At 39.2% G+C, this 17,322-nt stretch overlaps 1 protein-coding gene, 1 long non-coding RNA gene and 2 other non-coding genes across 4 annotated transcripts in view; 2 read left to right on the top strand and 2 right to left on the bottom strand.

Moving 5' to 3' along the window:
- The window catches only part of LOC144665172 (uncharacterized), a 135,941-nt gene extending 127,930 nt beyond the window's left edge, over positions 1-8,011 (bottom strand). The window contains exon 1 of the long non-coding RNA XR_013572896.1: positions 7,883-8,011. This is a non-coding gene — a long non-coding RNA (uncharacterized LOC144665172). The remainder of the gene's footprint in view (positions 1-7,882) is intronic.
- Positions 398-17,098, top strand: LOC144665146 (muscle, skeletal receptor tyrosine protein kinase-like). Its single transcript, XM_078526317.1, has 9 exons — positions 398-561; positions 4,230-4,476; positions 5,421-5,869; positions 8,171-8,515; positions 8,736-9,011; positions 10,007-10,206; positions 13,389-13,568; positions 16,033-16,255; positions 16,764-17,098. The coding sequence occupies exons 1-9, from the start codon at positions 498-500 to the stop codon at positions 16,907-16,909; spliced, it is 2,130 nt and encodes a 709-aa protein (XP_078382443.1). The 5' UTR covers positions 398-497; the 3' UTR covers positions 16,910-17,098.
- Positions 14,218-14,289, top strand: Trnaw-cca (transfer RNA tryptophan (anticodon CCA)). The gene has a single exon. It is a non-coding gene; the product is annotated as a tRNA-Trp (tRNA).
- Positions 14,780-14,853, bottom strand: Trnar-ucu (transfer RNA arginine (anticodon UCU)). Its single transcript has one exon. It is a non-coding gene; the product is annotated as a tRNA-Arg (tRNA).
- Positions 17,099-17,322: the final 224 nt, after the last annotated feature.

Here is a 17,322-nt window from a genome sequence, read left to right as displayed (position 1 = left end):
AGGGGGGGGGGGGGGAGTAGAAATACTCCTAGTCGCTTAATACTAGGGAAACAGGGATAAGCTCCGGCTGTATGGACGTCTTGGCTCGACGCAGACTTTTACCTTTTCTTCTCAAGAGATGAACAATAACAATAATAAAGATATTCCACTTCTAAAATTATACGTTATTGCTAGCAAGAGTACACAAACCCATACCCTTCAGACCAAACGGTTCAAAAACCATACCCTTTGACGCCTCCATACCTATAGAAGGGAGGTCCTCCCTCCCGAGTATTAGGGAGTATTATAGTAACCACAAAAAGCGAAAAAAGTAATGTCTGTCATCGATATGTGCGTGGAAAGGATGACCTCAGAAAGATTAACCGTTAACCATTAACATTGCGAAACATGAGCTAAATCCTACTCGATACATGTAGCAGCTGGCTTGTCTTATTCTCGGAGCCGACGCTGCAAGATTTTTCAATGGTGTTCTTCTCCGTGAGATTTATGATCACATAATGGAGTCCAAATCTATCCTCGTGATCTTGATAAGTTGCGTGTCAGCCCTCGCTTCTACATCAGGTGGGTAAATCCTTACTGCTTGGGCAATACGGCCGTAGAGGTCAAACTCCGGCCGTGCAGGCTGATATCACCAGATATCATATTTTTTACTCAGCTGGTTCGTGCTGTTTGAGAATTGCATGGATCTTTATTTTATCGTCGAGAAGTCGATTTCTTTTACAACGCATTCAAAGAAATTACTGAAGAACCATGAATTGTTTTTTTTTAACGAAATCGACAAAGAATAATTGATACACGCTTAGATAAACTGTACAGAGTCAATCTGGACCCTTGCGGTCACGATCATGATCAGATCGCTTTGTATTTAATTTAGTCGTTTCAATGTTCGAATATCCAAAACCGACCTTTATCGATCATTGTGTATGTTTGAGCGTGCTTGTAAATGCTTAGACTATCCATTGTCAGAGTCGGTTCAAGATTCAAGTAGCTGCGAGATTTAAACAAACATTCGAGAGCGCGCGTGCTTCAAACACCCCGTAAACTTTTGCTAATTTGTAACAATTTATCATTAATTGTTTACTATCATCAATTTTTATTTTTTTGTTGTTCTTAAATTGTAGTAATATTTCATTTAAAACCATCAAATTTATGAATGAAATAATTTCCCTTTTACATCAAAAAGTAAAGCTTGTGTGATATGTTATAAGACCTTATAATGCGTTGAGACATGAAAATTAAAATCAAAACAATTGTCTATTATCACCTTCATTATTGACGCAACTGGTTTTATATGTATCATGTAAATCTTCCTTTATCTAATTGGCTTTTTCAATTTTATTAATTAATTTCCTCTAAAATTGTATTTTATCTTTAATCGTACAATATAATTAACTCTGAACGCGTTATGAAGTTATATTAATATTTATAATCTCGATTGAAGTTGCTCTGTCGTGTCTTTGGAAGTTCTTTCTGAAAACAAACTGACCGGAAGAACAACAAGTCGGTAATGAAGGGAAAACACGGCATCATGTGTTCATTGATTGAGCAAGTATAGTCAGACCATTGAAATCCCAAACAGACGTCAATATATAACTTCTCCTTAGAATATCAATAAATATCAAGGAAACGGGTTATGAGAATAAAAAAAATCATCAGTTGGTTAAAATTGTCTTTATGCTGGCAACATGTAAAGAGCAACGCCTCTTGTCTCGTGCAAAATTATCCAACGGCGCGGAAAATGCTCTTCCATTGGTGATCTGAGTCCCATGGAGAATGTTTGTTGGTTCAATGCTCTGAAAGAACTTTACAGTCATCGAACTTATGTTTGTGTCACCGCCGTAAATATTGGGAACGCTTGAAGGTTATTTTTGTGAGTCAGTTTTTTGGTGAATATTGACAATAAAAACACTTAAGTTTAGACAGAAACCGACGAGTCTTCAGTGTAGATAAAAATATCAAAAAAGACGCCGAACTAACCTGCGATCAGGCGTTAATTTTCTCTCGTCGGTGTAGTCAACGGAAAAACTATAGTTTTGACTTTTGCTTACGTGTACTCTGACTTTACTGCTTTTTTATTCTCTTTGTAATAAACGAAAGGCTCTCACTTGTTTTTAAAAGGATAATATTTATCAGTGTCTGATATTTTAGTCGCAAATGCCATCCATTTGTATGAATTCTCTTAGTGGCTTTTAATTTCCCAAACAAATATTTTAGAGCTCGGCTAAGTTTTGGAATGGAATGACAGGCATTGTCATATCACAGTTGGTATATGAAAGCTTTTTTAAATATTGAATTTTTCAAAAATGATTTTTTTTAATATAAATACATTTTTCATTGATGAAATATTGAGTCTTCTAATTTAAATTCATTTGCTAACTTTTTGTTATTAGTTTTTTAATCGGTAAAAAAAGACTTTTAAAACGAATATAATAATATCATTTCATGTAATAACTAAAATTTAGTATACTGCTTTATTTTTTGGATATTAGGACGGGCGCGTGCAAAAATCTTTGATTTTCAATAACTGAATTAAAAAAACCTGCCTGTTTATTTGTGGACGTGATTGATGCAAACTTAGAATAATTTTAGCGGTCTGGCTAAGGTGTATGTTGGCACCGTTATAGCACAGAATGGGAAATATCATGACCACAAAACCATACTGGCCGAACTGTCCAAACACGTTTCATACTTAGTCGCGTTCCGGTGTTTTACATTAGATGGCAAATTTCTCACCGGTGCTCTTCATCAAGACGCTGCTTGTTTGATAGTTTTTATTTTATTTTATTTATTTTTTTATACCTGAGTACGGTATTTTTGTTAAAAAACTGTGAATCATGGATTATATACTTATTTTAAAAATACATGAGCCTAAAAGAACGAGTAAAATATTTACAACACACCGAACGCTTTCAGCTAGTTATTCAACCGTCAGAAGATTTCTAAATAAAGGATTTCCAGTTCGATAACTCAAGGAACACATCGAGTGGGGGACGAGAGAAGGGGTATCATTACCTTCGCTCTGAGGTTTAGGGACCGGTCATTATTTATCGCCTGGGGGGAGCAGAGGATTTTGGGATAAACATGGTGAAATTTAGGTGATCCCCCCTTTAAACGTTATTCCATGAAGTGATCCTCCCTCATTACTATTGATAACTTTTGTGATCCCCCCCCCCCCCCGCCGGTGTCTTTGCACCCATATTCAGTTACCAGTTATGGAACCCTGGCAAAAATATCTTCTGCCAAACTAACACTCCACGGAATTGAAGTTCTTTAAAAGGATTGCCAACAGATTTACGAGTCTGCATTTCGTCGCAAGTAATCTGGGTTCGGGAACTAGCTGCTTGAACAATAGTAAATGCGATTGGCGCTAAACTTGTTAAGATAGAGGAGCTGTCAAACAAAGAGAACAATTTTCTAAAGAGTGAAAAATTTAATAAGTTCATTTTAGACATAATAAAGAGTTGCATTCGAGGGCGATGAGATCGCCTATTGAGAAAAACACAAAGACGAATCACTGCGCTGCACACGAAACCTCAGTCCGCTCCTACAGGTTTACAAAAGCGCGGATCGACCCCCATGAAAGGCGACAAATGCTTCATGTTAAACAAACATGCTATTTCACAATGTTTCAGTTACCAGGAGTTATGGTTCACAGTTTAGAATTCACCTGTCATGTTCAAAGATGAATATAAGCTAAGCACGTTTTAAAGGATAAATATAGACGTGTTAACACAAAACGTTCTCGATCGATATAAATTGAAATGTGCACATTCCCCAGTATGTCAGTTTCCGTTTTATAAATAAAGTTGTGTTAGAACAAATTGAGACCGCAAATGCAATCATCTCCCAGTAGAAAAGGCACGTTTATTTTGTATGCTCTTAAGCTAGCATTATCTAAACAGATTTGAGTGGTCCTGAATCTGAATACTTCCAAAATCTTCAGTGATCCCCCCTTTTGGCCTCTCAGTAACGACTGATCACCCCTTCTGTTGATCTATAATTCAAGTGATCCCCCCCAAAAAACCTCCGCTCCCCCCCAGGCGATAAATAATGACCGGTCCCTTAATAATCCCTTGGAAGCCATGAGTTACAAAGAGTGTGTTCAAATAAGCTTTAATTTCCCTTCATCTGCTCATTTCCCTGTTGCTCATTTCAGACTTGAGACACACAATAAGAAGCTAGTAATAAATTACAATTAAGGTTAATATTGACTTCCTCTTTTTTGAAAGCGGCGGTAAACAACTGTTCCGCTGTACCATTCAATGTGACGCTGGTGTCCTGTGGTCAACACAACACAACAAGAGATCAATGCTTGGGTTGGGGATGCTGTTGGAATTCATCGTCTTCCGTAAATGCTACACGCTGTTATGGCATAGCAAATAATCAGTCCGTCAGCAACACAACACACACTACAAGTGTTCCCATGACAACCGTAAAGACCGCAAGTACCAGCGTAGCTCCTTTGACCACAGCTGGGTAAGTTTTGTGCTATGTTTACATGTATAAGGTGTGGAGTGGGGAGGATAGGAGGGCTGACCTTATTTACAACCGGCTTTTAGTCAGTGTTGCGGCTAAAGGATAAAATAAAATAAAATAAGGATAGGGCAGGCTAGATTCTTTTTATTCACTTTGTGACGATAGGAGAAACACTGTGTGACAACCCAAATAGGCAGTACGAAAATTCATTAGAAATGTTTGCGCAAAGGATAAAGACTATTTACAAAACATCATCAGTCTGGCAACTCCTCGCTGAAGCACCCTTATAGTTTCTGAATTTTTTTCGTGCAATGAAAACTACCAGAAGCAAAACGAAAATGTATCGCTTCAGATAAACGTATAAGTTGCTGATAATTCGCAAACAGCAACTTTATTTTGCTCAAAATCGACAGTTATCGGGTTTTACAGTTGAACCTCTTTAATACGGACACCAAACGGACAAGATAGAGTGACCGTATTATGAAGTTGTCCGTTTTACAGCGGTAGAGTTTATATGAATTTTGGTCTGTTTGGGACCAAGTGAGTTTTCCGTAATAGGGGGGTGTCCGCATTATAGAAGTGGCCTTAAGGAGAGATACGACTGTAGTCGGCACGCATAGCGGACCTATATTTCGCGTTACTCGTTTCAAGACATTCCAACTAAACTGTTTGTGGGGGTACTTACGTTCACATAAAAACATTGCAACTAAGCCGTTTGTGTAGGTACTTACGTTTATATAAAAACCAAGGGATCGGCTAGCCAGTGCCTAATTTCCTCTATAATACATTTTTGTAGGGAATAATGGTAGTTGTTGTAAGCGTTGAGTCAATGGCATGTTTTGTTGAACACAACTACCATGACTCCCTGCAGGTGTTCTTTGAGATGATACTCCGTTGAGTTTGTCACTATATTAAACTTTGAACTTTTTAAAATCCATTTCTAGTTCGGAGGGCACGTGCCAAGTGTATCGTGGTCAGGTGTGTGACACGTGGTTGAACATCACTATGCTGGAATACCGCTGGAAACCGCGGTTTATTGACAACAGATTTGGACTGAATGGAACGGAAGGAGCGATTACGGAGTTCATGTACGCCATCAACCGAATAGATGGCCAGGAAAGGTGTAAGAGGATTCTAAAGGCTCTTCTCTGCGAGTATTTCCTTCCGCCGTGTAACGAAAACAATGAACGGTACAGTTACTGTAGAGAAGATTGTGAAGCTGTTTTTCAGACGTGCAACTCGGCCATGCGAGAAATGCTTGGAGCTGCAAAGTACATTCTTGAAAAACTAGGATTGGAGTTCGCTCACGTTGGAGTGCCCAACTGCACTAAACTGCGTTATTCTGCTGAATTTGAAGCTGAGAATACCACGTGTGTTCATTTTGGACTCTTTAGTAAGTATATAATAATAATAATAATAATAATAATAATAATAATAATAATAATAATAATAATAATAATAATAATAATAATTTATTTATTTATTTTTTTTTTTAAAAACTTTATTAACCAATTTCTAAAAGAATTACAATGATTTGACTATTCGAATAAGAACTTTATATATAAACATGTTATTTACATAATAATAAAAACAGTGTCTTTAAAAATGTAGAAAAATAGTAATAATAATATAAAAATAAAAATATAATAATAATAATAATAATAATAATAATTTATAATAATAATAATAATAATAATAATAATAATAATAATAATAATAATAACGGATATTTAAAGAGGATGGCCCTTCAGTACATGAGTACTGTTATCCAAGGGGTCCTGTTAAAAGAAGGAAAAATGTATAACAATATCAAAATATTAAACATCATATAAAAAGATAAAAAGAGAAAGAGTTAAAAATCTTATTAATCTTGCTAATTTTACTTTTGAAACCTATAAAAATAATTCGTGTTAAGATTTCCTAAATAAAACCCTACTGCTGGTGTGTTTAGTTTTTAAAGGTAAAGAATTAAAAATATTTGCACCAGAGAAATAAAAACTTTTTCGTGCAAAGTCAAGTTTCACTTTTCGGTTAAACAACAGTGGCTCCAATAGTAAGTACGTTTGTTTACACGAAGCTCTAACGTCATAAACATTGACCGAGGAATAAAGAACACGCATTTAAGTAGATTGGAATGAATTCACACAAACGTTCAAACTTTTTTTTATATTTGAAACAGCACACTACTTACAATATACTAATATGCTAACAATAGTTACTTACTAGGACTACTCAGTTACACGCTGAAACTTGGCCTATCACGAGGGTCTCAATGGGGTGGGGGCTTTTACGGTTAACGGTTAATTTATTTCCATTACGGTTAACAGAAGTTAAAAGTTAATTTTCATTGTTTTTAATAGTTAAAAATCAATTTCCATTAGCCATGTTCAAAACGAGCAGGGGACTGGGTACGAATATTCAATATCGATTGCACTGAAAAACTGGGCCCGTCATCTGAAAGAGCATCCAAAAATTAGTAACTCAACTAAATTTGAGAGTTATTGGTTTAAACGCAAAGGCATGGAACTCTTTTAAAAATCGTTAAAATAAGAGAGCTTAGTATGGCTGGATGGACAGCTGTCCCTCCTCCAATCCATACTAAGCTGTCTTATTTTAGCAATTTCTAAAAGTGAACCATACCTATTCGTTTAAACCAATAACTCTCAAATTTGGTTGAGTTACTAATTTTTAGATGCTCTTTCAGATGAAGGGCCCAGTTTTTCAGTGCAATCGATATTGAATATTCGTACCCAGTCCCCTGCTCGTTTTGAACATGGCTAATTATTGGAAAACGTATTTTAGGTCTTTGGACCACTTTTGGGACGATGAAGTGAACTAGTATGGGTTATTTATAACCACTGACCGATTTTTACGGTTAACACATTTTACGGCTAACGGTTTAAATTTTCCATTTTTTACGCCTAACGGCTACATTTTTGGCCGTTTTACGGCTAACCGTTAACCCCATTGAGACCCTCTATCACATGCAGTTTATACAAACGTCCAGACTTTGAGCTATGTACCACATGTTGTGTCAGTGTGCATATATTACAGCAACTCTACTGCAGTTTTCTTTAAATGGCAGTGACAATCATAGGTATCTTTGAAACGCCATTTATTTTCTTTACGCCAATGAAAAGTTTATACAAAGGTATGTTATTCAACACAATTTCAGCCTCCAACGTGCGCTATAACCCTACGAAATCTTTCCCAAAACTCGACAACTGAACGCCGCCATCTTGGAGCTGGTAATGTATGCGTGACGTCAAAGTGCCCAGCCTAAAGTGAGGCAAGAAAATTTAAACACTTGAAACTCCTTGTTTCTTCGTAGTGGCTTTTGTTTGTCAAAATGCCTGTTTGTGCAGCTCCATTCTGCTCAAACAGAGCTCCAAGAAATACAGAAAACAAGGAGTTTCGACTATTAAAATTTCCCGCCAAACTTCAGGCTGAGCTCTTTGACGCCACGCATACATTACCAGCTCCAAGATGGCGGCGTTCAGCTGTCGAGTTTTGGGAAAGATTTCGTAGGGTTATAGCGCACGTTGGAGGCTGAAATTTTGGTGAATAACATATCTTTGTGTAACTTTTTATTGGCGTAAAGAAAATAAATGGCCATTCTGGAGTGAACTTCTCCTTTAACCGTCTTTTTCCCACTAATTCATTGCCTTTGTACAACTTGTTCTCCTTTCTGCAGGCTTTACTACTGCTGAACCGCACACAGAATCTTCTGACAAGTTAAAAACTGCCGCTATAGCTGGTGGGATAGGTGGTGTTGTAGCTCTTCTTGTTGTTATAATTATCATCGCTTGTGTCTCGAGGAGACGAAAAAGAAAACCGCTGAAACTGGCGAAAGGTTTCGAAGGCGTCACGTTTACAGCTGTGTCCATGAGAGACAGAATTAGAGCCGAGTCCATGCGCGCCCTCGACGAGAGCAAAGTCCTGAGTCTGTTTAATCCTGATGACATGAAACAGCTTCCACTGACCAGCATAGAGTACGTACGGGACCTTGGATCCGGGAACTTTGGTTTAGTGTTTTTGGGTATGTATATAAAAAAAACTCTGTTTAAATAGAGATACGAAAAGCCGCGAAAAAACCGCGAAATAGTGGCCGCGTAATGGTGAAACGACATTTTTTTGAGAAATAATCACTTCTTCAAATCGTCCGTCATACTACCGCAATTTCGAATGACATAACAATCCCCTTATTTACAAATGAAGTGCCATTTGTTTTAATATTTTCAATATTTCATTTTTTTAAGGAAAGGCTTACGGTTTACTTGAGGGCAAAGACGATGCAGAGCTATTGGTTGCCGTTAAAACTCTGAAAGAGGGCAGCTCAACGGAAACCAAGGAAGACTTTTTTCAGGAAGTTGCTTTGATGTCTCTTCTACATCATGAGAACATTGTTGAATTGTTAGCTGTCTCCACGGACGAGGAACCTTATGGAATGATATTTGAGTTCATGGACTTAGGCGATCTAAATCAATATCTCAGGAAAGCTGGACCATTTTTTGAAGGCGACGAGAAAGAGAGAGGTTTGACGCTACTCAGTCATATGCAAGCCGTTTCTTAGGAGTCACTTTGTAGTCTCTTACATGAAGTCTATTTGCTTTCCTGTAGTGAATGCAGGCGTTGGGACTTTGCGCCAGCTAGTAGTTCCCCAGACACCTTTGCGGGGAGAGAATGGGGAGAAAAGTTTAAATAACGATGGATCCTATTACACTCCTTTTCCTCACCTCCCTTTCTAGTTTACCCGAGGTTATTTCTCTATTAGCACGGCGATCAAGGCTGCGCACGAAACGGGTGCCTTTCTCGTCTTTTCTCAGGTTGGAGGTATATAAAAGGGTAAGGATTTCACGATTTGAAGTAAATATAACAGCAGGGAAAACTTAAGGTATCTAAACTGGGCATTCAAAATATCTCGACCAGGCGCATCTTTCCTTTAAAAAATGGTACAGTCAACTCTCTTTTAACGGACACCTCTATGAGACGGACACCTCTATGAGACGGACACCTCCGTAAGACGGATAGCAGCTGTTGGCCCGTTCCTGCCATTTTTCAGTCATTTTACTGTAACTCAACTCCCTAAAAGATGGACACCTCTCTAAGACGGACAGTTGGAGCCGGTACCGACGGTGTCCTCCCTGTATGAACCCTGGACTTTCCCGTTACTTGTGAAATGCGCGCTTCTGTCATAGCTACAATGCGGGACATTAATGTTGGGACACTGAGCACAATTCTGGGCCAAATGAATGCTAGCCCCCCCCCCCCCCCAAACAATGTTGAGAATTGACCATGTCAGGCACCAAGATCAGGGCATATATGTTTGTCAACATTGCTAGGGGGAGGGGGAGGGGGAGGCTTAGGAAAGAGGAATTGGGGACTTGTGCGTGTACAGAGTCCACGATTACAATTCTTGGAGTATCTCTTGCACTATTTAATTCTCCTTTTCACAAGTGTCCCAAGTCTTTCTGACCTGCATTGTAGCTAAAGAGAGGGTTATTTTTGGTCTTTTTTTTCCCACTTACAGTTATCCTGACGCCTGAAGATCTTATGTCCATTTCATTACAATGCGCCGCTGGCATGGAGCACCTGCAGACTCTGAGGTTTGTTCACAGGGATGTGGCCACCAGGAACTGTCTTGTGGGTACAGGTCTAGATACAGCTCTCATTGTTAAGATCGCTGACTTTGGTATGTCCAGGGACATCTATGCTTCGGACTACTACAAGGTAAGTTCAGCTCAGGCAGAGCTGGAGATGCTAAGAATAATTATATTTCAATAAGTTTTAGACGAATACCGTCGGCACTCGCTCACGTGTATCCCTCTTACTCCTCCGCAGAAAGCGTAAGGTCGACGCCTTTCTCCCCTACGCGCTCCCCACGCTCGCCGCTCCTTCCTCTTATCCCCCCCCCTCCTTTTTCGCTTGACAGGCTCAACAAAGGAGATATATAACGCTCCCTTTCCCTTCTAAAAATACTTTCTGTACTTGTTAAACGGTTCTTCTTCAGAAATGTCCACCCTTAAGCTGTCGAGTCTTCTTTTACTATTTTAAAATATAGAAAAATCCACCCCCGGTGGGACTCGAACCTACAACCTTCGAATTAGAAGTCCAACACGCCACCGGGGCTGCCGTTTTACGTAGAGTTTTAAACGAAATACTGATTTGTTTTAGTTTTTCGACTGTCATTGGTTAAACTGTTATTCATGACCTGTTAAGTTTGTGGGGCGTTCATTGTTGACAGTGTAACACTTCATCAACCAGCTTGGCAACAAAAAACGTTAAGATACCAACGCTCGATCGCGAGCAAACATATTTTCCTTGTCGTCTCCAATTTTCATAATTTGCGCACTATTACTATCAACTCACGTTATAGGGGGCAAAATCCGCTGGAAGAAAAAAAATGTAGCCGGAGAATCATCCAACTGAAACTTTCCCGCAAAAAGCAATTGATCTATATTTTTCAGAATTATATGTCTTTTTCCTAAAACTTTTATTAAGGCATTCATAAAGCCGAGTGAAGTTAATCGATGCATGCGCGCAAAACAGCATTAGAAAACAGCACAATTTTGAGCAGCATAACTGAATAACAAAGAAATCGTTCGGTTTTTTAAAAATTCGGATCGCCAAACTGGGCCTTTTAAAAATTAATTTGCCATAATTTTTTTGAATATTGACCGTTTTCTGCGTTTAGAAAACGATCATTTTATACCGCTATATCTGGTGGATAAATATGGATTTTATTTTCGCAGTGGCTATTCGTACGGCACCCGTACGGCGACTTCCATTTGCTAAAAATAATCCGTACGGGAGTCAGAAAATGTTATTAAATTGCTGTGTAAGTTTTGATTATTTCCAGTCCAAAACGTTATATTTAACTTTGGAAGAGTAGAGCGATTCTGGAATGCGCTGTTTAGTTGAACCAGACTTATTTCCGTAGGCCCTGTATACCGTACGCGAACAACTCACATGACACTTAGAATTTTTACCGGATCAAATTCACGCATATATCACGCTACGAGAAAGGGCCGTACGGCGACAAGTATTTGCTATTCGTACGGGATTCCTTTGAGCAAAAAAATAGTAACCAATAAAGTTTTTAATGTCTTACCTGTTGTTTGAATGCAAAAACTTCGAGCTTCCACAACGAAAATTGGTATTTGCTGACTCCCGTATGAATAGAAAACACTAGTCCCCGTGTCAGTCCCCGTACGGTGGAGGCCGTACGAATAACAATAGCATGGGACGGAATACGGGAGTCCACGTACACGCTAAACCTTTTCCAAATCAGTGAAATACTCAGCGATGTTTCCGTAAGAAAATCTGGGTAATGTTCATCGCAGTATGGATGCTTGTTTTCTTCTTCCACGATTGATGATGAATCTTTGAAGGACTTCACTTAGGGGACCACGCAAATATGGCCGTATAAATAGCAAGAAAGCTAGTTGCGTATGCTCCCGGGATATAGAGATTACTCCATGGAAAATGCGCGCGTACGATTTTTATTCACGAGTTGAGTAGTATCAGAAAACGAACGAGTGAGCGTAGCGAACGAGTGAGTTTTCTGATACAACTTTACGAGTGAATAAAAATCGTACGAAGCATTTTCCATGGTGTAGTTTGTTTATTTTATAGATACTGAGGTTTTTGAAAAGCAAATTATATCGCTCGACTTTTTATCAGTTACGCGCGTGTTTAGGAAACCCATTCATCTGCCATAAACTAAAATAACTAAAACATGTTTGTCTTTTAAAATCACATCTTTAATGAAGTAGCACAAGAAATGAGACGTCAGTTTATACTCTCACAACTTTTACAGAAACAACTTTTGATAGAAAACCTGACTGAGACTTGTAAAAAACTTGCAAGTTCCAGTTTAATGTTTTAACACAACAAAACAGCGCTAAACGCTGAATAACTCAACGCGAACTCGAGCGAACTTTTACCAAATTTAATCAAGAAAACGGTCTGCCAAAACCAAGGACAAACCTGCAGTGTCTTAGTCATCATCTGAATCAAAACTCGCTACAATCCCTCGGAGTGAAGACGGCCCGTATTCTTGTCCTTCCTTTGTGCGAATTTACTCAAAGGTTTATTCAACTCGGCAGGAGGAATTTCGGTTATCTCGCTTCGTGTTTCTCTTTTGTTTGAAGAAACGTTGTGACAACAAGGCCGTCTTGTTTCGTTTTCTTTATAGTATTTTGGTTTTCCTGTTCTGCAATATAAACGACTCAGTGGAGCCGTTAAAAACACAAACAAACCTTGAACGTGTCTCTGCCATGACGCCGGTGTTTACGACGAGAATAAAAATGGCGATACGTGTTGTTCACAAGTGAGTTTTCGTCGTTCGCGCTTGTGATTGGACGAACGAGGTTTTTTCACTAGTGAGTTTTTATCGTTATCCTTTCCTTTCCTATTGGCTAATGCATTTTACGTATCATTTGTACGCAATCGTTTTTTCGTGAGAAAATCTCAGTATCTATGATATAAAAGCTGTTTTTCGTTGTGGAAGCTCGAAGTTTTTGCATTCAAACAACAGGTAAGACATTAAAAACTTTATTGGTTACTATTTTTTTTGCTCAGAGGAATCCCGTACGAATAGCAAATACTTGTCGCCGTACGGCCCTTTCTCGTAGCGTGACATATGCGTGAGTTTGGCTCGGTAAAAGTTTTAAGTGTCATGTGAGTTGTTCGCGTACGGTATGCAGGGCCTACGGAAATAAGTCTGGTTCAACTAAACAGCGCATTCCAGAATCGCTTTACTCTTCCAAAGTTAAATATAACGTTTTGGACTGGAAATAATCAAAACTTACACAGAAATTTAATAACATTTTCTGACTCCCGTACGAATAGCAAATGGCAGTCCCCGTACGGGTGCCGTACGAATAGCCACTGCGTTTTATTTTCCCTAGGTGGAGGGCCAAGCAGTGTTACCGATCCGCTGGATGCCTCCCGAGGCTTTACTGCTGGGAAAGTTTACTGTGGAGTCTGATATTTACTCCTTTGGTGTCTTGTTATGGGAAATCTACACACTGGCTCTACAGCCTTACTATGGATACACAAATGAAGAAGTTGTGGAGTTTATCAAAAAGGTTAGTCATAAGCGTATGAACTATGAAGCATTTTTTTTGGAAATATCGTACAATTCTGCGCTATCTTTTTCTCTGCGAGATTTTCGACCAAAGAAAGCCGCTCGTCGCTCGCCGCCGCCCAAGTCGCTCGCCGCTCATCACTCATCGCTGGCCGCTCGCCGCTCGACACGAAATTTTGAAAAAAAAAAAAATATGTTTGCAGTGTTAAACGATGTGATAAAGTATCCTGATACGCAAGAACCAAGCTGTATTGTCAGTAACTGTTTGATTTCGGAATGATAATTTTAGAATAAAAATGCACGTGGAAGGCCTCTTTCCAAAACCACATTTCGTAACTTTGTAGATCTTCGTTTGTTTGATAGTGGATGCCGATTTTCAGTCAAGTCAATCAAAGGTTCACCATCCGACCTCTCTGTGAACGAACTCGTCAAGTTTTTTACTGGATACCGACAATGGTTTGACAGAAACTCTATCTTGTACGTAATTTATATATTTTGATAATCACGAAACGGCTCGACGATTACTCCGGTGAAAGAATAGAGCTGTCTTTTAAACCTTTCAACACTCCAATGTTGGCAGTAATCCAGCCGTCATAACATTGACAGTGAAGTATTCATATATTAATTTTGCTCCCCATATTGTATGTGTTGACTCCGTGGCGCAATGGTAGCGCGTCTGACTCCAGATCAGAAGGCTGCGTGTTCAAGTCACGTCGGGGTCAGCTTTGACTTTTTTCCTTTTTCCTTTTTATTCTTTTTGCTTTACTAATTACTCGAACGTTTTATAGACTGCAAGCAGTCTCTCATTTTGCTTTATAAAATCCGTGGAACGAACACAAAAATAGCGTGCGATCGATCGAGCGCGAAGTCCGCCCGCTACTCGCGGCACCGTTCGAACTTCGCGCTTGATCGCTCGCTATTTTTGCGTTCGTTCCACGGATTTTATTAAAGCAAAATGAGATACTGTTCGCAGTGTGAATGTTTCAGTACCATCCATCGCGCCGTTTTAATATTTACAAGGTAATCTGTACTACCCAGTTCTCGTACGATAATTTTTTCCCGAACGCTCACTGTGAATGCTGTTCCGATTTTCTTAAAATCAGTAAATATTTTTTTAAAAAAATATATTTTTATCTGCATAAAGATAATGTAAAATTTATAATTTAAAAGCTTGTTGGCTATAAATGAAGAAAAAAAAAGGAAAAAAAATTCCACCCCTGGTGGGACTCGAACCCACAACCTTTGAATTAGAAGTCCAACACGCTAGTCCATTGCGCCACAGGGGCTTCCATGGTAAGTGATGGTGAAAAATTGCCATTTATTGAGATGAACTCTTTGCCCAGTTACGTCACAATAGGCAACCACGCGGGTCACGCGGTATTGCGTCATATTCTATAAATGACCAGAATTCTAAGGTTTTCTTGTGATATTTTAAAATGAAATCACTCGACAAATTTAAAGCAATATCTCGCGTAGTGTTTCGCGTAGAATTTCGCTAGTTTCGTAGAGTGGTTTGAGCAAATATCTGCACGTAACGTAAAAAACAACTTAAATTACATAAGAAAAAAAATCCCGGCGTACGACCCCTACGCATAAACGAAATCGAAAGAAATTTCATCGAACTTGATCGATTAATTTCGATTTTGTTCGGTCATCAAACGAACTCGGACACAAAACTTTTTTGCCGTTGGATTTCCGAACCAAATCGAACGAATCGAATATCATCGTTCGGATCTAAATATGGAAAAAAAAAGAAAAAATAACTTCGGATGACCTGATGAATTTACGTTTTTATCATCAAGTATTGGAAAACCGAACGTTCTGTTTTGCTCGATTCAGAATATTTTGTGAAACGATGAAGTTCGGTCAGACTTTTTGTTAGTTCGATTTCGTTTGATGACCGAACGATCGTTCGGTCATCGAACTCACTCGAACTTACTAGGTTCGAAAACCGAACGTTCGATGTGATACGCCGGGATAAATTGACGGTAGTAAAGTAAAATTTACAAACGATACGAACCATGAGACTGATTTTGTGAGTAGGAAGCGTTCTCTCGGCTCGATTTGTGCGTTTTCCGGTGTACGTTTTAAGATTTGTCTAGCACTGTGAACTAGCCTGAGAGATCAACGCTTCTGAAAGGTAAATGCCACGCAAATTAACTTAACTTTTTTCCATAATGTGTATTAAATACGGTACATGACTCGTCAAATATTCTAAAAAAATACGCGACTCGTGATTTCTTGATACCAATAGTAGTCTCTCTCGCAGGCGTTGTTTGTTGTTTGGGTTAGTCACGCAACGTTCCCTCCCACCAAGCGTTGCGTGACGACACAAAATAACGTCTGCGAAGGAAACTACTAAAATTGGAGATTAAGGGACCCTGTTAATGAACCTACAAATTCTCAAAACTAACATTGAAAGGAATTTCTGTATCAATTAAGAGAATTTATATCTTTTATCACAGGGAGTACATCTGGGTCAACCTGATGACTGCCCAGATCACGTGTACCAAATAATGAAGAGTTGTTGGCACAAAGAAGCTTCACAGAGACCGAACTTTACCTTGATGATAGCTCAGCTCAAAGACGAAGTGACGTCACATTACGACTCACTGGACAATTCACTACCAGTCAGTGACAAGCAACCGCTGTACCAGAACATTGGCGTCTTGCCGGAGGAGATAAAAGGCAAGTTAGAAAGTTACAGTGCAGTACGAGGAAGGAGGACTCGGCGAACGAACACTTCTACAGTCATGCGCAATTGTTTAGATATATTGCTTGTTTGAGGCTGGGAGACTCAGGGGCAATTGGGGGAGAAAAGACTGAATTAAACTGGCGAAAAAAATGAAACATTTCGACATTCTTTGAGGCCCTGTCAGGGGAGGGGTACCGTCCTTATCACTTATCCCGATAATTTTGAGGGCAATTATTCCTTATCCCTAAAATTACCAAAGCTGTCATCCCTATTATTTTGATTTTCATTTTCCCAAAAATTCAGTTGTTATACCGTTTATCCCTATAATAATTTTGTGAGTTATCCCTTATCTCTAAAACACCTACCGCGGCCTCTGTTTTGCTCGCCTCGCTATTCTGGGTTCCCTGAGGGTGAGGGCGGGGTTCCAATGTTAAATCGAGTGACCGAATTAACTGTATTTCTTTCGTTCCTTCAGAAGAGACCAAGCCCGCCCGAACCAAGCTACCCGGAAGATTTCCCAGCAAGCTCCAGGCACCCCACAGAGTGGCCATAGTGTGAACCCGAGCTCAGCTTACATCAATGTGGCATGTAACCCTGGTTTCCATAGTGACGACGAGGAAGGCGTTTTCGAGGAAGCAGTTGTGTAGGAGAGGAAGTTTGGTGAAAATCAGAGAAATAACTATAATGAAGTTGTGCACGAACCTAAACAGCCGATCGTACTTGCACCCACCTTTCTTTTAAAATGCGAATCCTACTGAGCTCGTTTAAACTGAATTTCCGAGGCTGTGGCTTAATATAATTAACGACAGAGCTAGAAATATTTTAAAGATTCTCGAGCCAGCCGCAACGAACAACCACGAGCGGCTGCCAGTTGTCAGTGATTACGATGACCGCTGGCTCAGATGATTGCAGCATAGTATCTGAATGCTCGTTATGACGTCAGTTGTGGGCTAGATAAATTACCCCTTTCAGAACTAAAGCTCAATTTACCAGTTCTCCTTACATATTTTCATACCTTTCGTTTGATGGTAGTAGGGAGAAATTATATTTTAAAGACTGT

This window comes from Oculina patagonica, chromosome 9 (assembly GCF_052425735.1).
Source record: "Oculina patagonica isolate OP01 chromosome 9, crgOcupat, whole genome shotgun sequence".
Taxonomy (NCBI): Eukaryota; Metazoa; Cnidaria; class Anthozoa; order Scleractinia; family Oculinidae; genus Oculina; species Oculina patagonica.
This window is presented reverse-complemented; position numbering and strand designations above follow the sequence as displayed.